The sequence below is a fragment of the Macrotis lagotis genome, chromosome 7, assembly GCF_037893015.1.
Source record: "Macrotis lagotis isolate mMagLag1 chromosome 7, bilby.v1.9.chrom.fasta, whole genome shotgun sequence".
Taxonomy (NCBI): Eukaryota; Metazoa; Chordata; class Mammalia; order Peramelemorphia; family Peramelidae; genus Macrotis; species Macrotis lagotis.
The window spans coordinates 200,757,242-200,777,418 of record NC_133664.1 but is presented as its reverse complement, the minus strand read 5'-3'; the positions used below and the strand labels follow the sequence as shown (position 1 = coordinate 200,777,418).

Genomic DNA, 20,177 nt, shown 5'->3' with positions numbered 1-20,177 from the left:
TTAGAAGAAGGTATTGGAATGTAGTGTTCTTATAGAATAAATATAAGGCATGTGGGGTTTTCAAGGGTAGGTACTAGGAGGAAGGGATGCTGAGCAGCAGGCATCAGGGACATGGTTATGCTAGGGATTAGGAACTGGGGTTATGTTGCCATTCTGAGGATCAGATCAGTACCGATAGCACTCCAAGGACGGGAGTGAAGAAAGTCTCTGGAGGACCTGAGAAGCATATAGAGCTAGATATTAGGATGGTCCCTGAAAGCCATATGAATTTGTTAGTTGTCATATAATTTTGGTGGTGGGGGTAGTAGATTTAAGTGAGAGCCCTAAAAAAAAAAATTAAAAAAAAGTGAGCCCTGAGGATCCAATCAGGGAGAATAGAACACTGGGGTAGGGATAAGGTTTACTGTTTTGACTTAAGACTTGTCTGGGTTTGGATGGGATAAACAGGAAACCCTGGACCGACTTGGGGGTGACTATGGAGATTGTACCAAGAATGGCAGCAGCGAGGTCAAAGTCAAGAACTTCTATTATTCCAAGTATACACAACAGGTGAGGTCCCAGTTTTATGATTCTTTCCCACCCTCCTCATGTCTTCCAGGTCAGTTCAAGACTAAGTCTCCAGGACCACTTTCCCCTTCTTAGATTTTATGAAGTGTGGGGTTACTCAAAAGAGGTTGTCAGGGGAAGGGTTCTAGTCCACAGTCTGAGCTCCTCTCTCCCTGCACCCCTTTCTCCCTTAGGTGTGTGTCCATTCCTGCTTCCAGGAAAGCATGATCGAGAAGTGTGGTTGTGCATATATCTCCTACCCAAAGCCCCATGATGTGGAGTTTTGTGACTATAAGAAGCATACAGACTGGGGTGAGACATTTGTCCACTTTTTGGCTTTAGACCAGGGTTCCCATAGAGATCCTTCCCTGTTCCTTGACAACTTGTCCCTCCCCTTTGGTCTTCTGTCATTCAATTTCATAGCTTTGGTCTTGGCATTTTTCTCTATCTCCATGTGCTCAGCTCTGTTCATATTTTTCTTTCTTTGAGTTTCTGTTGTGGACTCCCTGTGTTCAGGCTTTTTCTCTTTTCTCAATCACATGGTCCAAGTCTGATTTATTGTTTCTCTCTCTGGATCTCTACTTTTAAGTCTGTTTTCCCCCAGTTCTCTGATGTTCTATCAAGGTTTCTCTCTTGGTTTCTATTTGAGTGTCAAAGAATATAAAGGTTGTGAGGAACTCAGAGATCCTCAAATCTAACTTACATTTCTTTTTTGGGTGGGGGTTATTTATTTTATATTATTACAATAATCTTGTTGTGAAAGTAAACATAATTCCCTTTCCAAAAAAAAAAAAAAAAGATGAGAAACCGCAAGAGTAGTGAGAGAGAGAGAGAAAAAAAAATGTTCTTTAGTTTGTGTTCAGATTCCAGTGGTTCTGTCTCTGGAATAAATTCCCTTCTTTATCATGTGTCCACCAAAGAAGTTGCTTCAATTTTTTCCTCACAGTTACTATTACTAGCTGTATTTCCCTCCACTCTATTCCTTCCCACTCCCATTCATTCCACTCTCTCTCTCTCTCCTTTCACCCTGAACCTATTAAAAAGTGTGCTGTATCTGAGAACTCTCTCCCAAGATCTCTCTCTTGTATCACCTATTCCCCCCTTTCCTCCCCTCATTGTCCTTTCTCCCATCCCTTTTCTCTCATTTTTCTCTAGGATAAGTGTGTATGTTATTTCCTCTAAGCCATTTCTGATGAGAATGAAGGCTTACTCATTCCCCTCCCCTCTCCACTCCTTTGTAAAAGCTTTCTCTTCACTCTTATATGAAATATCTCAGCTCCTTCTTCCTCTCCTTTCTCTTCCTCCCAGTACTTTCCTTTATCACCCATTGATTCCATCTTTTTACTATATTATACTATTATATTCTGTTCCTTCCTGTGCCCTGTCTATATATGCTCCTTCTAACTGCTCTTAAAAATGAAAATGTTCATATGAGTTATCAGGATCTTCTTACAAATAGTTCAACATCATTAAGTTCCTCATAGTTAGTCCTTCTCATCCGCCCTCTCTGTGGTTTACCTGAGTCCTGTACTTGGAGATCAAACTTTCTGTTCAGCTCTGGTTGTTTCAACAGGAAAGTTTGAAAGTCCCCTGTTTCAATGAAAGTTCATCTTTTCCCCAGAAAGAGGATGTTCAGTTTTGCTGGGTAATTGATTCTTAGTTGTAAACCAAGATCTTTTGCCTTCCAGAATATCATTCTAAGTTCTATGATCCCTTAATGTAGATGCTGCCACATTCCTGTGTAATCTTGACTATAGAGCATGGTAGTTGAATTGTTTGTTTCTGGCAGCTTTTAGTATTTTCTCTTTGACTTGGGAGTTTTGGAATTTGGCTATAATATTACAGGAAGTTTTTCTTTTGGGTTCTCTTTCAGGAGGTGAACTGTGAATTCCTTCAATTTTTATTTTACCCTCTAATCTAGGACTCAGGGCAATTTTGCTGTATTATTTTTTGAAAAATGAAGTCCAGGTTCTTTTCCTGGTTGTGACTTTCAGGTAGTCCAATAATTTTAAAATTATCTTTCCTGGATTTGCTTTTGAGGTTGGTTGTTTTTTCCAATTAAATATTTCACAGTTCCTTCTAATTTTTGAGTTTTTTGTAATATGTTTTATTTCTTCCTGATTTCTCACAAAGTCATCAGCTACCTTTAGTCCCATTCTGTATTTGTAAATTGTAAATTCTGTATTTGTAAATTGTAAATTGTAATTTTCTTCAGAGAGCTTTTTTAATCTCCTTTTCTAGCTGGCCAATTCTGCTTTTTTGAGGCATTCTTCTCCTCATTTGCCTTATGTGTTGCTTTTAACATTTGGCCTAAACTGGCTTTTAGCATATTATTTTCTTCAGTATTTTTTGTATTTCTTTCACCAAGATAAATCATGGTTTTCATGATTTATCTGCATTGCTTTCATTTCTCCTCCCAATTTTTCCTCTACCTTCCTTAATTGCTTTTCAAAGTCTTTTTGGAGCTCATGCATTTGGGTATAGAAACTTTGATTTTGTCACATTTTTTTTTTTTTTTTTTTAGATTTTGCAAGGCAATGGGGTTAAGTGGCTTGCCCAAGGCCGCACAGCTAGGTAATTATTAAGTGTCTGAGGTCAGATTTGAACTCAGGTACTCCTGATTCCAAGGCCAGTGCTCTATCCACTGCACCACCTAGCTGCCCCTATTTTGTCATCTTCTGAATCTTCCATGGGACCAAAGTAATTTTCAATGGTCAGATTCTTCTTTTTCTTTTGTTTGCTCATTTCCTCAGCCTATGACTGATTTACCACACTTTCAAGGCTTTGGAGGGTTTTGGGGACACCCCACTGGTACCTTAATCCCTCCAAGGTCTTTTGAGAGGCTTTGATTACTCTTTTGCCTATGCTTTGATATGTGGATGACCATAGACCCTCCCCTCTGCCCTGGAGCTGTGAAGAGAGTCTCTGCTTGGCTAGGTATGGGAGCCCAAACTGCAACCTGGATTTGGGTGTGGGCAAACAGCTGAGTCCTGCCCCAGGGAGAATGGAGAGACCTTTGCAGTCTTCCCCCCCACCACATACTCCCTTACCATCTGTGGGCTGTGCTCTGGAGATGCAGGCTGACTTCCCCCATTCCCGCTGCAGGTTCTCATCGCAGGGCTCATCACAGATTTCATCCCAGGGCTACTCTGAGGCCAGTGCTCACTCTGTACTCATTCTGGTGTGGCAAAGTTCTCTCTCCACCCCTTCAAGCTATTCCTGATGATTTCTGGACCAGGAGGTCTGGAAACCACCCTCTCTGTCACAGACCCAGGCACCCCCAGGGATCTAGATACCTTGCCCAACTGCAATGTGCTAGAGCCACAGCTACACTCACAGTAGCTTTTTCCAACCCTGGGTCGTGGTGAAATAGTCCTTTCCCAAGGAACTTCTAAGTTGTCTTGGACTGGGAAATTGTATCACTCAGTCTTTCTGTGGGTTTTGCCCCCTCTAAATTTTTGTTAGAGTCATAATTTGATGGCTTTTAGAATTTTGAGGGGAATAAGTTTCTGGAAATTCCTGCCTTCACACCCCCATCTTGGCTCCACCCCCAACTTACATTTCAACAGGAATCTCCTATTTAACACAAATCTTTTAAAGCTTAACAAAAGGTTTTTAAAGCCAAAAGCAGATTTAGAGGTGACTGAGTCCACTTTCCACAGTATATTCAATCAGTTGATGTGTGTTTAATATGTGCCAGAGACTTCTAATTAAAGACAAAACTGAGACTCCAAGAAGTTGTGACACAGTCAAGGTCACACAGACAGATTGGAAATAATCATCCATCTTCCTCTTGAAATCCTCCAGTGAAAGGGAAGGAACCATAGCTCATTCCACTTTTGGGCAGCTCTTGAACTCAAATTCATCTCTGTAACTTTTCCTAAATCTCCTAAGTCTGCCTTCTGAGGCTAAGCACAACAGATCTGCCATTCTCCCAGATGATGACTTTTCAAATATTTGAAGACAGCTAACATGTTTTTGCTACGTCTTCTCTAAACTAAAAATCATCAACTCCTTCAAATAATCCGGTTATAGCCTAGTCTCTCTCTCTCATACCATCCTGCTTGTCTTATTTAGGAAGACTCTGGACTCCAGATGTTGTCTGATCAGGACTGAGCACCACAGGACTATTATTACCCCTTCTTAAGTAGGAGCTTTTGCTATTTATATGATGCAAGATATGCTATGGTAGTATTATAATAGCATTGACTTATATTAAGCAGGAAGTTAATGAAAACTCTTGGTTCTTTTTATTCAGCAGTGTTATCTGACCATGCTTCTCTCATCCTATACTTTATGAGTTGATTTTTTTGAACTCAAGTACAAGAATTTGCATTTATCTTTTTTAATTTTGAAAATTCATTTTAGTAGTTTCAGTTCATTGCACTGCCCTATTGAGATTTTATTACTTTGTTTGATGTTGTCTCTCAGTTCTTCTTCATCATCATCATCTTTTCCTTTTTCCTTATTTTTGTTCTCATCCTACAACTCCTTCTCTGTCCTCTTACTTCTCTTCTTCCTCTTACTTTCCTCCAACTCTGCTTCCTCCTCCTTTTCCTCTTTTTCCTCTTCTTCTTCCTCATCAGTCCAACAGTCACCAAGTATTTATTGAGTGCATATGTTGTACCAGGTGCACTGGAGAACCGAAGACCAAAACAAAACAATGCTCTCTCAAAAAGGAGGTTATACTCGATCAGGTGAAACAGTATATTCTCATGGCAGAAAATACAAATTATTTAAACAAATTGCAAGGTGCTTTTGGGAGAGAATCACAAGTAGGTGAAGGATCAGGGAAGGCCTAACATAGGAAGTGGAATTTAAACTGAACTTGGAGCAAGTTAATGATTCTAAGGGATGGAGGTGAGAAGTGAGTATGTTGTAGGTTTGGAGGTAAGAGTGAGGGATGGCCTGTGAAGACATGGAGAGGGGAGGGGAATTCTTAAGGGGAGTCTAAAGAAATAACCTAGGATGGTTTACAGTAAGGTAAATCTGGAGTTGGTTGAATAACTGTACCTATAGAGTAATCACAAATAGACTGATAAGAAAGAAAGTCTCTAGTGGTATGAGTAATTGGTATCCAAAAAAGTCTCCACAAGCTTAAATTATGGTCTGGCTTAAATTTAAGGGAACAAAATATAGAGTCTTAAATTTTGGATTAAAGAAAAATGACCTTTACAAATACAGAGTGCAGGGGGTCATGACTGAACAGCTGTTCCTGTGAAAAAGGTCTAAGGTTTTAATGAACTATGAACTCATTTTTACACAGGAACCAAACAAACAAAAATTGTTTTAGGCTACATTAAGAGAAGCATGGTTTTCATAAGAAAGGAGGTAAGAGTTCTGCAAAAAATATTCTTAGTCTGGCCACATTTGGGGCATTTTATGCCACCTTTTTTTTTTTGAAGGATATAAGAAAATTAGAATATTTTAGAATAGGCCATGCTATAAGAACAGTTGAAGGAGCTGAAGGTGTTTAGCTTGAAGAGAAGAGTTATCAAATACATTAAAAATAGCTTCAAGTATTTGAAGGATTAGATTTGTTCTGCTGGCTCCTGAGGATGGACCTAAGAGCAAAGGGCAGATTTCAATGTGATAGAGAGAAAAACTTAACAATGAGAGCTGTCCAAATGGATTGTAGCTCTTCAGGGAAGTTGGATGACAGTGATCTTTTCTTAGGTATGGGATTGCCCGAGATGGTTTGGGAGGTCCTTTGAAACTCTGGCATCATGTAATTCTATGAATGAACAATAAGAATGAAGGCTATCATTTATTGATAGAAATAGAAATTGACACTAGAAAAGAGAAAGGACTGAGTATCACTCCCAACCAATGAATATGAAGGACGATTTTTGATTGGCAGATTTTTAAAATGTTGTGAAGTTTTGCAACTTTCCATTTGCTATTTTTACCTTGATTGTTCCTCCCCATAGTATTTTAATTTTTTCCAACTACAGGTTAAGATAGTTTTCAGCATTCACTTTTATAAGATTGTGAGTTACAAATTTTTTTCCCTCCCTCTCCCTCCCCCTCAGCAAGCAGTCATATTGTTAAAAAAGAATCAGAACAAAAGGAAAAAAACCCTGAGAAAGAAAAAACAAAAAAGTAAAAACAGTATATTTTGATCTGTATTCAGACATCAGATTTGTGCATTTGGTTCTTTCTCTGGATGTGGATAACATTTTCCCTCATGAATCTCTTGGAATTGTCTTGAATCATTGTATTGCTGAGAAGAGCAAATTAGCTCTTATCTTATCATAGTTGATCATTACACAATGTTATTGTTATTTCTGATTGTTTATTTGTAGAAAAACAGAAAATCTAAGAGGTGCTTGTGTACTTGCTTCAAAGATAAGAAGGTAGGGCAGACAATAGAAGATTGTGTTCCTGTTTCATAATGGGCCCAGGAGAAGACAAACTATAGTTGGAACTCTGGAACACTTAAGAACTCTGATCAATGCAGATGATCAGCCATGGATGCAGAGGACAGTGGATGAAACATACTCCCCATCTTCTGACAGAGGGGATAGACTCAGAATATAAACTGGACAAAATTTTTGGATATGTCAAATTTGGGAATTTGCTTTGCTTTGATCATTCATATAAATGTATATATACACATATATATTTCTTCCTTTTTACCTTTTTTCTTTCCTTTCTCACTCTTTTCTTTTTTAGTTCAATGGTGTATAAACTGGAAGAGAGAGAAAATAAACTCTTGTTATTTAAAAAAAATTAAATTTGAAAAAAAGAAACCATTATTGGAAGAATGAGTACTAGCAAACAAGGAAGGAAAGCAGGTAGACTGGTCATAGGATTATAGGGTTTAAAGTCAGGAGTAACGTTAAGGTCATTCAGTTCAATTCCTTCATTTTACAGATGAGGAAACTGAGGCCCAAAGAAATTATTTGTTTTATGTCATCTTGCTGAATAGAGCTCTCATTTTCAACCTAGTGTTTGAGGGATGAGCCAGAAGCAGTCTTAAGAGAATTTGTACCAAAAGAAGGTCTTTAGATTTTTCTCCAAAAGGAGAGACTTCTATCAGCTTAGGATAGGGAATGGGTCATTCAGTCTAGAGGCCAGGAATTGACCTCAAGAAATATATAACTTTCTCTTTTCTTGGCTCTACAGGTTACTGCTATTATAAACTCCAGGATGCCTTCTCCTCTGATAACCTAGGGTGTTTCGCAAAGTGCCGTAAACCTTGTTTGTGAGTGTCATCTCTTCTTTAGGAAAAAAAAAAATTAGTGTAATTTTTTGGTTGGATAGTATGAGGTCACCAGTTGAGTTGCTCCTAGTCAGAAAAACTAGGAGGAAGGACTTTGAAGTTTTTTGAGTCAATAAATGTGGGGTAAAATGGAAAGAGGTTGGAGTAGTTTTCCATTGTTTTTCACTCATCCTTTTCTTCTCTTCCTAGTGTAACCAGTTACCAGTTGTCTGCTGGTTATTCCCGATGGCCCTCTGCAACATCTAAGGTAAAACAGGAGGACTTGGGCATGGGAAGAAGTAGGTTAGAGACTCATGTGCCTGCTTGTGCCTGCATTTAGCATAGGCCACCATGCTTTTGTGAATGTTTGCTAATGTTTGAGTGAGCTTGTGTCTGAATGTGAAAGGATATGTAATTTTATGTGTGTGTATGGATAGAGAATGAGAGAAAACACACACACACACACACACACACACACACACACACACACACAGAGAGAAATAATGACCCTAGCTGATTTCATTTCCCTCAGGACTGGGTGTTCCAGATGTTGTCACTACAGAATAATTACACCGTCAGCTCCAAAAGGTATTCTGTCACCTGGCTCCAAGCCATAGGATAGGAGTGCTGTCTTGGGGAAGGGAGATCCAAAGACTGGGGAAAGAAAGGGGGTAGAGAATAAAGTACTTTATAAATCTTAAAGCATTTTATGAATGCCAGCTATCATTATTTTTATTCCTCATCTGTTTAATGGGAGGGGGTAGGGTCCAAGGAAGCATGGATTTGATGATATTTTGCTCTAACATTCTCTAAGAAGATTCAGGCTTTGTTATTTGAGGGGGAGGGAATCTGTGGGCAACTAAAGAGAGTCAGTCACCTAACTTTGTTTTCTTCTTCCTTCTCCCCATGTAGTGGTGTTGCCAAACTTAATATCTTCTTCAAAGAACTGAATTATAAAACCAACTCAGAATCTCCTTCTGTTTCGGTGGGTTCCCTGTAGGGTGTTGGGCAATGGGATTTGGAGAGTAGCAGTTTAGTAGCTCATTGAAGGGATCTTGGGGAACTGAAAGGGCATAAGTTTCTAGGGCGGAGTTTAGGGCAGAAGGGGAGAAGGATAGGTTGGTGTGGGGGAGGATCAGGGGTGATATATGTCTAGGCATCTAGGGGAGGTTAGGAAAGGGGGAATGAGAAGTTGGAGATCTTGTAAGGAAAGGATCAGAGGTTGGAGACACTGAGAAGTGGTGGACTGACCTTGTTAAAGGTTAAGTTCCTGGGAGAGAGGAATCAAGGATCTCAGCTTCCTCATCTGTAAACTTAACTAATCTTGAAAGTCCCTTCTAGTTCTAAGAGTCTGGGAATGGGTTGAAGACACTGGGGAGGAAGGGTTAAGGTCCAGGACTCTGGAGGGGAGAGGAGAAGAGACATAATGGGGGAGGGACCATGGGTTTGGAACACAGCAAAACTGTTTGGAACTTTTATGCTAGATGAATAAAAATGAGAGTAGTCAATATGATTGAGCCTTAGATTTGGAGCCAGAGGACCTGGATTTAAATCTGATTTTGCTACTTACAAGTAGTGTGGACTTAGGCATGTCACTTCTTTCTAGACTCCAGAGCAGAAGGTGACACTCTGTGTCAGAGAAGCCATATTCTTCTATCAATTCTTATTTCTTGCACTGCATTATTTGATGAAAATTATCCCCTTGGTCCTGATCTTTGCCCTGAGCTCAGGGAAGTATCTTCCTGATTATCATAATCTCCTTCATGTTCCTCCCCTTTGCAGATGGTCACCCTTCTGTCCAATCTGGGCAGTCAGTGGAGCCTGTGGTTTGGCTCTTCAGTGCTCTCTGTGGTGGAGATGGTTGAGCTGATCCTTGATTTCCTGGTTATCACCTTTTTCTTGCTACTCCGAAAGTTCCGAAGCCGCTATTGGACTCCCAGCCAGTCAGCCCAGAGATGCCAGGAGGTGGCCATGGACTCATCACTGCCTGCTTGATTCTCCTGCTACTGAGATGCTTCCTCAGACTAGCTTGGTCCTGAGACCCTTCTACACCAGTTCCAACACCTGCCTATGCTACCCTGAGCCCCCCTCCCCCATCTGTTAGTTAAGACAGACATGGCCAGGACAATAACCTTGAAACCCTGTCTTCTGGCTGGTCCGAGTCATCCTTGGATCTCAGCTGGTGTGCTTCCCCCAACCCCACCATCCAACTATGATGTTCTCTCCTGTCTGTCCTCCATCTTCTTCATTGTTTGAGAACACTGAGCAAATGGTGCCAATTTTCTCATGACATTCTGCTCTCCAGTGTGATTTTATTCCTTGTGTATCTGTGTGGACCTAGGATGGGTACTGGCTTGCAGGAGTAAAGAAATTTTAGAACTTCTCTGAATTAATTGACTGATTTTGCCTAAGACTTGAGGAGAGAGATTATCTCCCTTCTGGTCAAAGAAGGGTACATATTCAGGGACTTCAACTTAATCCACACCAACACTGTGACCCAAAGGGTCAGAGGTGGTTCAGGAATCAGGAAATGAATATACAGAGATTGTATCTTGGAGCCTGAGAAGCCATATTCTTCTATCAATTCTTATTTCAGCAAGATATTAGAAGTTAAGAATTGGGGGTGAATACTGAAAAAGTATAACTCATTTTTAATAGTTATTCAATTCAGAAAATATTTATTATTCCCCTGCTAATTCCCTTGCAGTTCATCTTTATTCAGCTCAGTCTTACCCCTCAATAGTCCCTTTCTTCTGTTTTCTCCTTCCACTGTGGATCTCTAGAAACTGCCCACCTTCCCCTCTATTCCCTTCACCATAATTCTCTTTATCATATTTTATAGATGAGGGGGAATAATAGAGTCAGGTTTTCTGACCCTAAATCATTTTTCCTTCCAACCCATGTGGTTCTTCACAATTTTGTACTTTGAAATCTTGACCCCCCCATCCCCCTAACAGTCTCCTTTTTTCCTATTTCTCTTTGTCCCTCCTAAATTTATTGGGTTTTTTTTTTGTTTTTTTTTTTTAGGTTTTTGCAAGGCAAAAAGTGGCTTGCCCAAGGCCACACAGCTAGGTAATTATTAAGTGTCTGAGACTGGATTTGAACTCAGGTACTCCTGACTCCAGGGCCGGTGTTTTATGTACTACACCACCTAGCCACCCCAATTTATTGTTTTTTTATTGAATATATTTATTTTTCTGATATTCTACATGAAAAATAGTTTTTCATAAAAAATTATACATGTTACTATGAATCCTCATTACTTAGCTTACTTTTTAAAGTGTAAAGTAACAGTAGTTTCAAAACTATCTTTCCTTCTGAACTTCCTTCTGTTTTGTGCATTATAGGAAAAAGTTTTCATTGATCAGGTATCATTCTTTTTATCTTACTCTCATTAATCATTTCTCCCCACTTTATTTGTCACCTTCTGCTCCCCCTCCCTCAAAAAAAACCTAAGTTCTAATAACCAATAATTCTAGTTAAGCAAACCAAAGTCATGCATTGTCTCCCTTCTCTTATCTGGAAGCAATTGTTCCTACTGGTTCAGTGATATGGTGGCATGATTCTTGGGAGGTGGGGTGGGAGGGTGAGTATAACTCTCTGGGTTCATCCCTCTTCCTTTCTACAGGTATATGGGTTTGCCCTTGCAAGGTACTTCCAAGGCTAGAGTGCACTAATTGACTGGCTTGATAATTAACTGTGTCTGTGGAAATTCATCTGACTTTAAAGTAATGACAACTAGGTAGAGCAATACAATAGATGGAGCAGTAGACCTGGAGTCAGGAAGAACTGAGTTCAAATTTGGTCTTAGACACTTTCCAGTCATGTTGGATTCTTCATGACCCCATTTGGGTTTTCTTGGCAAAGATACTGGAGTGTTTGCCATTTACTTCTCCAGTTCATTTTACAGGTAAGGAATTGAAGCAAACAGGGTTGAGTGACTTGTTAGGGTATAATTGAGGCTGGATCTGAACTCCCAAAGATGAGTCTTCCTAACTCTAAACCCCAAACTATATATTGTACCACCTAATTGTCCTCTTTAAGGTTAGCAACTAGCAACCTAAATCCCCTGGCCTTTCTTAGTTTTCATCTTTCTTGATTACGACTATTACTGTTAATAAGCCCCTCCTTCAAATACTTCTCCCCCCCCCTTTTGTGATTCTTCCCAATGGTTTTTCTTGTTCTGATTCATCATCCATCTCTCCCTTTTAAGCATGGTTAGCCAAGGCACCATCCTAGACCCTCTTCCCTAATCTCTGTATACATATTGTGTATTTTTATTGATCTTATCCACTTTATAGGTTCAGAGATGTTATCTATGAAGATAATTTCTAAACCTGTATGTCAACCTTATTTTACTTGGTAGAAACAGAGATACAAATAAGGAGAAGTAGATAATTGGAAGAAAGGGGGAGGGGAAAAGGGAAGAACAGGGGTCAGGTCTAGGAATTGATGTGATGCTTCTCAACTTCCCTTTTCTCCTCAGAGCCTAACTCAGGGGTCATGTTGGATAGGCGGAACTGTTACAACCACACATTCCCCTCCTCTGTCCAGGCTGGACTTTCCAGCTCAGATTGCATACCCTTCCAGTCATGACCCATACCCTCTCAACATGACACCTAAGGAAATTGTGTGACTCCTTGAGTCTCTCCTATTATCTGTCTAAGTAGTTGACTTAGTGTATGGAAAGAAGTTGAATCTGCCTTGGAAGACAGAAACCAGATGCCATTTCCTCCACTCTGCTATTTTTTTCTACATATTCTTCCCCCTGCCTCCCCTTCAGAACCCATTCTCAGAATTTCCATCTCTTTCTCTTCCTTTATTAGGAACCCAGAGATTTGAGCTAGAAACTCCAGAGAAGTTATGTGTTACTTAAGGTCATATGAGAGTAGGTGACCCAGAAAGCTCAAGCCTCTTGACTCTCCTAGTCTCCCAGTTCATCTTGCCTGAGATGTGATGCTTGACTTAGAGTAGGGGAGAGTAATTTTTTCCCAGCTTGCTTTTTGCAAAGGCTCTTTTTGGTCTTCTATTTCCTGATCCATAATCTGTCTTAACAGTCCTGTCCTGCCCTCTTCCTACCTTAAACTTGTTATTTTCTTTCTCCTCTTTCTCTAATCCTCTCACTGCCTTATTCTTTCTCTCCTCTCTCTATCATCTCTTATTTTAAGAAGGATTTGAGGCTCCTGGACAGGGGATGAATTAAGATCCTTATAGCTCATTTTTTTAAAATAGATCTTTGCTGAGTACATATTCCTAGATATAAACTGTGAATTTATTGTGCTGTGTATACACACACAATATAGGTATGTATACATATTTTATAGTAAGATCAGCCTCAGAGTCAAGACAATTCAGGTTCAAGTTCTACTTGTGACACATACTGATTGTGTAATTGTGGGTGAGTTACTTAACCTTTCACTGACCTAACTTTGCAAAGCTTTAAGATCAGGGGACAATTCGTACTGATAGAGAAGGTATGCTTCCTTAAGAACATCCTATACAGATAAAACTGATGTCCATTCTCAATCTCTCTCTCTCTCTCTCTCTCTCTCTCTCTCTCTCTCTCTCTCTCTCTGTCTCTCTGTCTGTCTCTCTGTCTCTCTCTCTCTCTCTCTCTCTATATATATATATATATATAAAATTTTTCTATGTACAGGCCTACCTCATTTTATTGTGTTTTGCTTTATTTGCTTCACAAGTAATGCATTTTTTTATAAGTTGAAGAGTTTATGCCAACCCTGTATCAAGCCAATTTATAGGCACCATTTTCCACTAGGATGTGCTCACATTGTGTTTTTGTCTCAGATTTTGGTAATTCTCACAATATTTCAAACTTTTTCAATATTATTACATCTGTTATGATCTATGATCAGTGAATCTTATAATTGTATCTAAACATCAAAGTGAAAAGAAGGCAAACTTCTTTGTCATTTTAAGAAATTGCTTAGCCATCCCAATCTTCAGCTATTGCTGCTGATATTGAAACAAAACCCTCTACCAGCAAAAAGATTACAATTTGCTGAAGGTACAGATGATGGTTAGCATTTTTATTTTAGCAAAAAGGCATTTTAAAATTAAGGTATATACATCATTTTTAAGATATAATATAATATACATAATAGACTATAGTATAATGTATATAAATGCACTGAGAAACCAAAAAAATTATGTGATTCACTTTATTGTGATTTTTGCTTTATTTGATAGTCTGGAACTAAACCTCCAATATCTTCATGGTATATCTATCTGTAGATATGTGACTGTCTATATCTATCTAAATATATATGTTGCTCATGTTTCTCCAAGAGAAACTTTGTTTCCTAAGAGGAAGGAGGGGAGTAGGAAAAGGGGCTATTCTTCCTGCTACCAACACTAGAATTATAACTACTTTTCCTTTAAATATTGCTCATCTAGGGTCTATTTTTTTGTTTTTATTTTAGATTTAAATTGTTTTCCTGTTTACTTTCCCTTAAAGGAGAAAGGGGAACCCAAACTTATATCTGCAGACTCCTTATCAATGCTAATTAGACAAAGACCATCACAAATTGTGAATAGTGAATAAATCCATTTTTTTTCCAAGTAGGTAACAAAAAGAAATCATAAAAGCTCTACAGATTAAAATATATAGGAAATTGCAGGGAAGGAAATGAACTCTTTAAGAGAGAGTGAACTGAGCTCTTGCTCAACTCAGGGAGACCCTAATTCTCAAGTCTCTGGGGAAGCACACCAGATATCAGGGACCTATTGAGGAGATAGTTTCCCCTTACATGTCTCCCTCTTACAAAGTCTTTTCTTCCTTTCCATAGATCTCTTTCCCAAGGAAAGTCTGGGGCTGCATTTCTCTCTCTTTCTCTCTCTCTCTCTCTCTTTTTTTTTTTTGGCAAGGCAAATGAGGTTAAGTGGCTTGCCCAAGGCCACACAGCTAGGTAATTATTAAGTGTCTACAGCTAGGTAATTATTAAGTGTCTGAGACCAGATTTGAACCCAGGTACTCCTGGCTCCAGGGCCGGTGCTTTATCCACTGCGCCATCTAGCTGCCCCCTCTCTCTTTCTCTTAAAGCAGAAATGACTAAGTCTCCTTTTCAAAGCTTTTCTGCCAACTCCATCCCTCATGAAGTCTCACTGGGTCCACCAAGCATTCTTTTTTTTTTTCCTTACTTTGTATACTTTTTTCCCTGTAAATTGACCCTTGACATCAATACCCTTGAAGTAGGTAATGGGGAAAGAGGAAAATGCAAGGCGCCAGCATGGACCATCCAGTTATAGCTACAACAAGAAGAGAAAAAGATTTTAGGGAGCTAGTATAGCTGATCTTAGGGCAACTAGGAGGCACAATGAATAGAATGCCAGGCTTAAAGTCAGGAAGACACCTTCCTAAGTTCAAATCTGGCTTCAGACCCCTTCTTCCTAGCCGTATGACCCTGGACAAGTCACTTAACTGTTAATCTTAGTTCCTCATCTGTAAAATGAACTGGAGAAGAAAATGGCAAACTACTCCAGTATATTTGCCAAGAGAATCCCATAAGGGATGACTGAAATGACTGAACAACAACAAATATAACTGATCTATGAACCCAGAGAACAAAACAAATTTAGGACCAAAAAGATTCAAGAGGCTCAGACCTTGAGTTGGGGTTCAATGATCAATAATATTTAGGAATTAATAAAGGTGAAAATTGTAGAAGTAAATGCAAAGGTAAAAAGTAGTAATCTTCAGGAAGTTAGTTGAGGTCAGTGAAGTTAAAGACCCGGAGTTGGATTCTTTAGATCAGGGACAAGGAGCATCCAACCCACAGATTTGGAAAATCATTTGCTCTGGCATTGCCAGGAGAGTATCAAAATTTAATAAATCTAGTTTTTTAGGACTGAATTAATTAAATGTTTGACCAAATTTAGCTGGCTAATATTTTAAATTAATAATTTTTATGACCCGTGAATGATGTTATAAATATACAATGGCCCCCTTGACTTTAAATGCTCCCAATTACCTTCAAGATACTATTCTTTATTTGGGGATTCAAGGCCTTCTATAGTTCCTTTTCAGCCTCTCCAAGAGTATGATTGTAAAAACCTGTTAAATTTTCAGTGTGAGCTTTTGCACTTCAGAAATCAGTAATTGTTACAAATCTGAGTTTTATTTATTGCCTTTCTTATTGATTAGACTTAAAAGAAAAGTACATATATGAAATGCACTGAACTTCAAATTGTGTGTGCATACATTTTTTTTTTTTTTTGGAGGGGGAGAGAAGAGTACAAACCAGTTTTTATCAGCCCTTGAATTCTTCTCTATAGCAAAAATGAACTACTAGGGTCATGGAGTCAACATGGAGGAGTGAGGTATAGCTTTTTTCCCCACAGCTGTTCCATAATCTCTACAACAATGCAGAATACACACCAGACTAAACTTTGATTAGGAAAGCCACCCCCCCCCCCCACCCAAACTCACAGGGAGTTATTTTTCCAGTTCAGGGTAGTTTAGGAAGAAAGAACAAAAGTCCTGCTGACACTAGAATGGGGGCACTGTGCAGTTTAGAGATAACTTTGATCATGGCTTTGACTGGGAGCAGCCCAGGGCCCAGAGACAATAAGGGGACTAAAATCAGGGTGAAAGGAGATCCCACAAGACCCCTGTACTAGCACTGGGAGCAGGTTCCAGGTACCAGCTGGCAACTTGGTCATTTATTACTCAGTCCTAGGTCACAGTTCCAAGGTGGAGGGGAGTAGTAATTGTTAGGATTGTGCAGGGGCCTTACCTGTATAAGGAGCAAGGAACAAATTCCAGAACCATGGCTCTGAGCCCAAGAGTAAAGCAGTTTTAGTTCTAACTTTTAGCCCTACACATAGGACTGCAGGGTAGGGGACTAAAACTAAGGGTTTTGGTTAACCAGAGTTAGTCACTCTGAACCTGCAGAATCTTCTAGTGGGCTAATAGTGATTCAGTCTAGGAGCAGTCTATAGAAACTCAACCACACACAAACCAACAGACAAACATGGCTAGCAACTTGCAGAATGCAAACCAAGAGGGCAGTTAACAGACCTCTCCCTGGATCATACCACTTTGGTAAGCAATACAAGTTTAAAGGCTCCCTGTTTGAACTGTAAAAATAGCAGAAGGAAATAAAAAGTCAGAAGCTCAGGTCAGATATTCCCCTCTCCCTAGAAATGAACAGAGTCCAACATTAACATAGAGTCCAAAGTCAATAAGTAGGCTGAAAAATGAGCAAACAAAAGGGAACTCTACTGTAAAAAAGCTACTATGATGACAGGAAAGCTCAAGATACAAACACAGAAGAGAAACGCTTGAAAGCATCTAAAAGAAAAGCGTAAAAAAATGCAGATTGGACACAAGCTCAAAATGAATTTCTAGAAAAGTTAGATTTTTTAAGAAGAGCAAAAAATGAAAAACAGTAGAGAAAAATTGGAAAAAGAAATTAGAGCTATGCAAAATAATTATTGATGATAATAATATACATATAATAATTATATGAATGATAATAATATGCATATAAAATTGTAAGAATAAATAGCCTGGTAAAAATGATTCACAAAATACTGGAAAAAAATAACTTCTTTTTGTTTTTTGTTTTTTTTTAGGTTTTTGCAAGGCAAACGGGGTTAAGTGGCTTGCCCAAGGCCACACAGCTAGGTAATTATTAAGTGTCTGAGGCCAGATTTGAACCCAGGTACTCCTGACTCCAGGGCCGGTGTTTTATCCAATACGCCACCTAGCCACCCCCAAAAAATAACTTCTTAAAAAATCAAGTATTGGTTTATTTATCTAAAAGAGGTACAAAACATTGCAGAAAATACACCTTAAAAATTAGAATTAACCAAATGAAAGCTAATTATTCTGGGTGACATAAACAAAACATTGTCAAAAGCCTAACAAGATAGAAGAAAATATGAAATATCTCATAGAAAAAAACAACTGACTTGGAAAATAGATGAGAAGTTATTTAAGAATCATTGTACTAGGGGGCTGCTAGGTGGTGCAATGGATAAAGCACCGGCCCTGAAGTCAGGAGTACCTGGGTTCAAATCTGGCCTCAGACACTTAATAATTACCTAGCTGTGTGGCCTTGGGCAAGCCACTTAACCCCATTTGCCTTGGAAAAAACCTAAAAAAAAAAGAATCATTGGCCTACTTGAAATTTATGAGTTAAAAAAAGAGACTATATATCACTTAATTATAAATGTTGATATCTTAGAATCAGAGGGCAAAGTAGAAACCAAAAGAATCCACTGGTTACTTTCCAGAATGAAAACTTGTAAGAATATTATTGCCAAAATCCAGAGCTTCTATATCAAGGAGGAAAAACTTCAAGCAGGCAGAAGGAAACAATTCAAGTATTATGGAACCACAATCAGGTTCACACAAGGCTTAACAGCTACAATTCCAAAGAAATAGAGGGTTTGGAATATCACATTCTAGAAGTTAAAAGATCTAGGATAATAATGAAAAATAGCATTCCCATCAAAACTAACCATAATCCTATGGGAGGAAATTTGATATTTAATGAAAAAGAGGACTTTCAAGAATTCTTGAGAAAAAGACCAAAGCTGAATTTAAAAAAATCTGACATTCAAGCAGGTTCAAGAGAAGCAAAAAAAAAAAAAAAATGTAAACACTATTGAGATATTATAATGGACTAAAGAGTTAAAAAATTTTATTCTTGTATGGAAAGATGATACATGTAACCCCTCAGTGCTTAATTATCTATAGGCATCTAAGAGGGAGTCTATTAAGACTGTAGACCTAAGTGTGATTCTATTATATTGAGATAATCTCAAAAGAAGAATGGAAAGTTGAAAAAGAGGAACACTTTGGGGGGGAGGGGGAGGGAGAGAAAAGATATGAAATATGGCTGAAATTATCTCACATAAATGTTGTACACAAGGAAGGGTTTGTACAATGAAGGGGAGAATGGAGGTGCAGTGGGCAACACTTGAACCTCTCATCTGAATTTATTCAAGAAGGGAAGAATATATATATACATACACACACACACATAGTTGAATACAGACATCTTACCCAACAAAGAAGGAGACAAAAGGTTAAGAGAAAGGAAGGAGGGGATAAAAGAGGCAAAATAGACTCAAGGAGGATACCATTAAAAAAGAGAGATAAGTATAAGAGAATAGAATGGAGGGAAATACACAGCAATTATAACTGTAAATGTGAATGGGATAACTCACCCATAAAGAGTATAATGATTTAGAAACCAAAATGCAGCAATATGTTATTTATAAGAAACACATGAAAAAAACTCTCTCTCTGTCTCTCTCATTAAATTAAGGTGTTGGAGCAGAAATTATGCTTTAACTGAAGAAAAAGGGGATAAGGATCTTATCTCAGACAACAGAAGAAAAAATGGATTTAATTAAAAGACAATCAGAGAAACATCATTTTGCTAAGAGGTTTATTTATTTGTTTGTTATTTATTTATTCATTCAGTACTAAAATATATACAACAAATGGCATAGCATCCATATTCTTGCAGTAAAAAAATAAAAAAATAATGGAATTAATTAAAAAACCAAACAACAGGAATAAATAGATGTAAAACTATGTGAATGGGGGATTTCTCAATTTATCCCTGTCAGACCTGATTGAATCTAACTATTTAAAAAAACCCAAACAAACAAGACAGAAGTTAAGGAGATGAATAAAATTTTTAAAAGTTAAATATGATAGACCTTTGGAGAATATTAAATGGAAATGGAAAGCAGTATAGCTATTTCTCAGTTGTGTATGGCATCTTTTGATGGTATATTAAGGCATAAACCCCCTCCAAAAATATTGAAAATAATAAATCTTAAATTCATCTTTTTTCTGACCACAATGCAACAAAAATTGCATTTCATAAAAGACCTTTAAAACAAATTAAAAATTTACTTGGGGACTAATCAATCCTAAAGAAAAATTGGGTTCGGGGCAGCTAGGTGAGTTCAAATTCTATCCCCCCCCCTTTGCAAAAACAAACCAAAAAAAAAGAATGAATAGGTCATATCAATGGGGGATGGCTGAACAAATCATAGTATGAAAGTATGATATAATGCTATTCTGTTACAAGAAATGATGAGCAGGATGCTCTCAGAAAAACCTGGAAAGACTTAGATGAGCTAATGCAAAGTGAAAAGAATTGTGTTCAAAGTGACAACAATATTGTAAGATGATCATCTGTGAATGCCTTAGCTTTTCTCACCTATACAGTGACCTACGACAGCTCTGAAGGACTTATGATGAAGAAGGCTATCCACCCCCAGGAAAAAACTGATGGCATCTATATGCAGATTGAAGCATACTTTTTACTCTATTTTTCTTGATTTTTTTTTTTTTTTTTTTTTTTTTGGTGCAGGGGAGTCTATTTTCTTTCACAACTTAACTATTTTGGAAATGCTTTACATGACTACACATTTATAACCC

At 38.3% G+C, this 20,177-nt stretch overlaps 1 protein-coding gene across 3 annotated transcripts in view; it reads left to right on the top strand.

The window, feature by feature from the left end:
- Positions 1–10,313, top strand: part of SCNN1A (sodium channel epithelial 1 subunit alpha) — a 30,893-nt gene extending 20,580 nt beyond the window's left edge. For 2 of the 3 annotated variants that reach the window (XM_074194438.1, XM_074194440.1), the window contains exons 7-13: positions 448–549; positions 741–858; positions 7,675–7,753; positions 7,961–8,018; positions 8,283–8,338; positions 8,663–8,735; positions 9,533–10,311. In XM_074194438.1, the coding sequence (XP_074050539.1) occupies positions 448–549; positions 741–858; positions 7,675–7,753; positions 7,961–8,018; positions 8,283–8,338; positions 8,663–8,735; positions 9,533–9,745 (699 nt within the window). In that variant the 3' untranslated portion in view covers positions 9,746–10,311. Of the gene's footprint in view, positions 1–447; positions 550–740; positions 859–7,674; positions 7,754–7,960; positions 8,019–8,282; positions 8,339–8,662; positions 8,736–9,532 lie in introns of all 3 variants that reach the window. The other variant, XM_074194437.1, reaches the window with a different exon arrangement.
- The last annotated feature ends 9,864 nt before the right edge of the window (positions 10,314–20,177 follow it).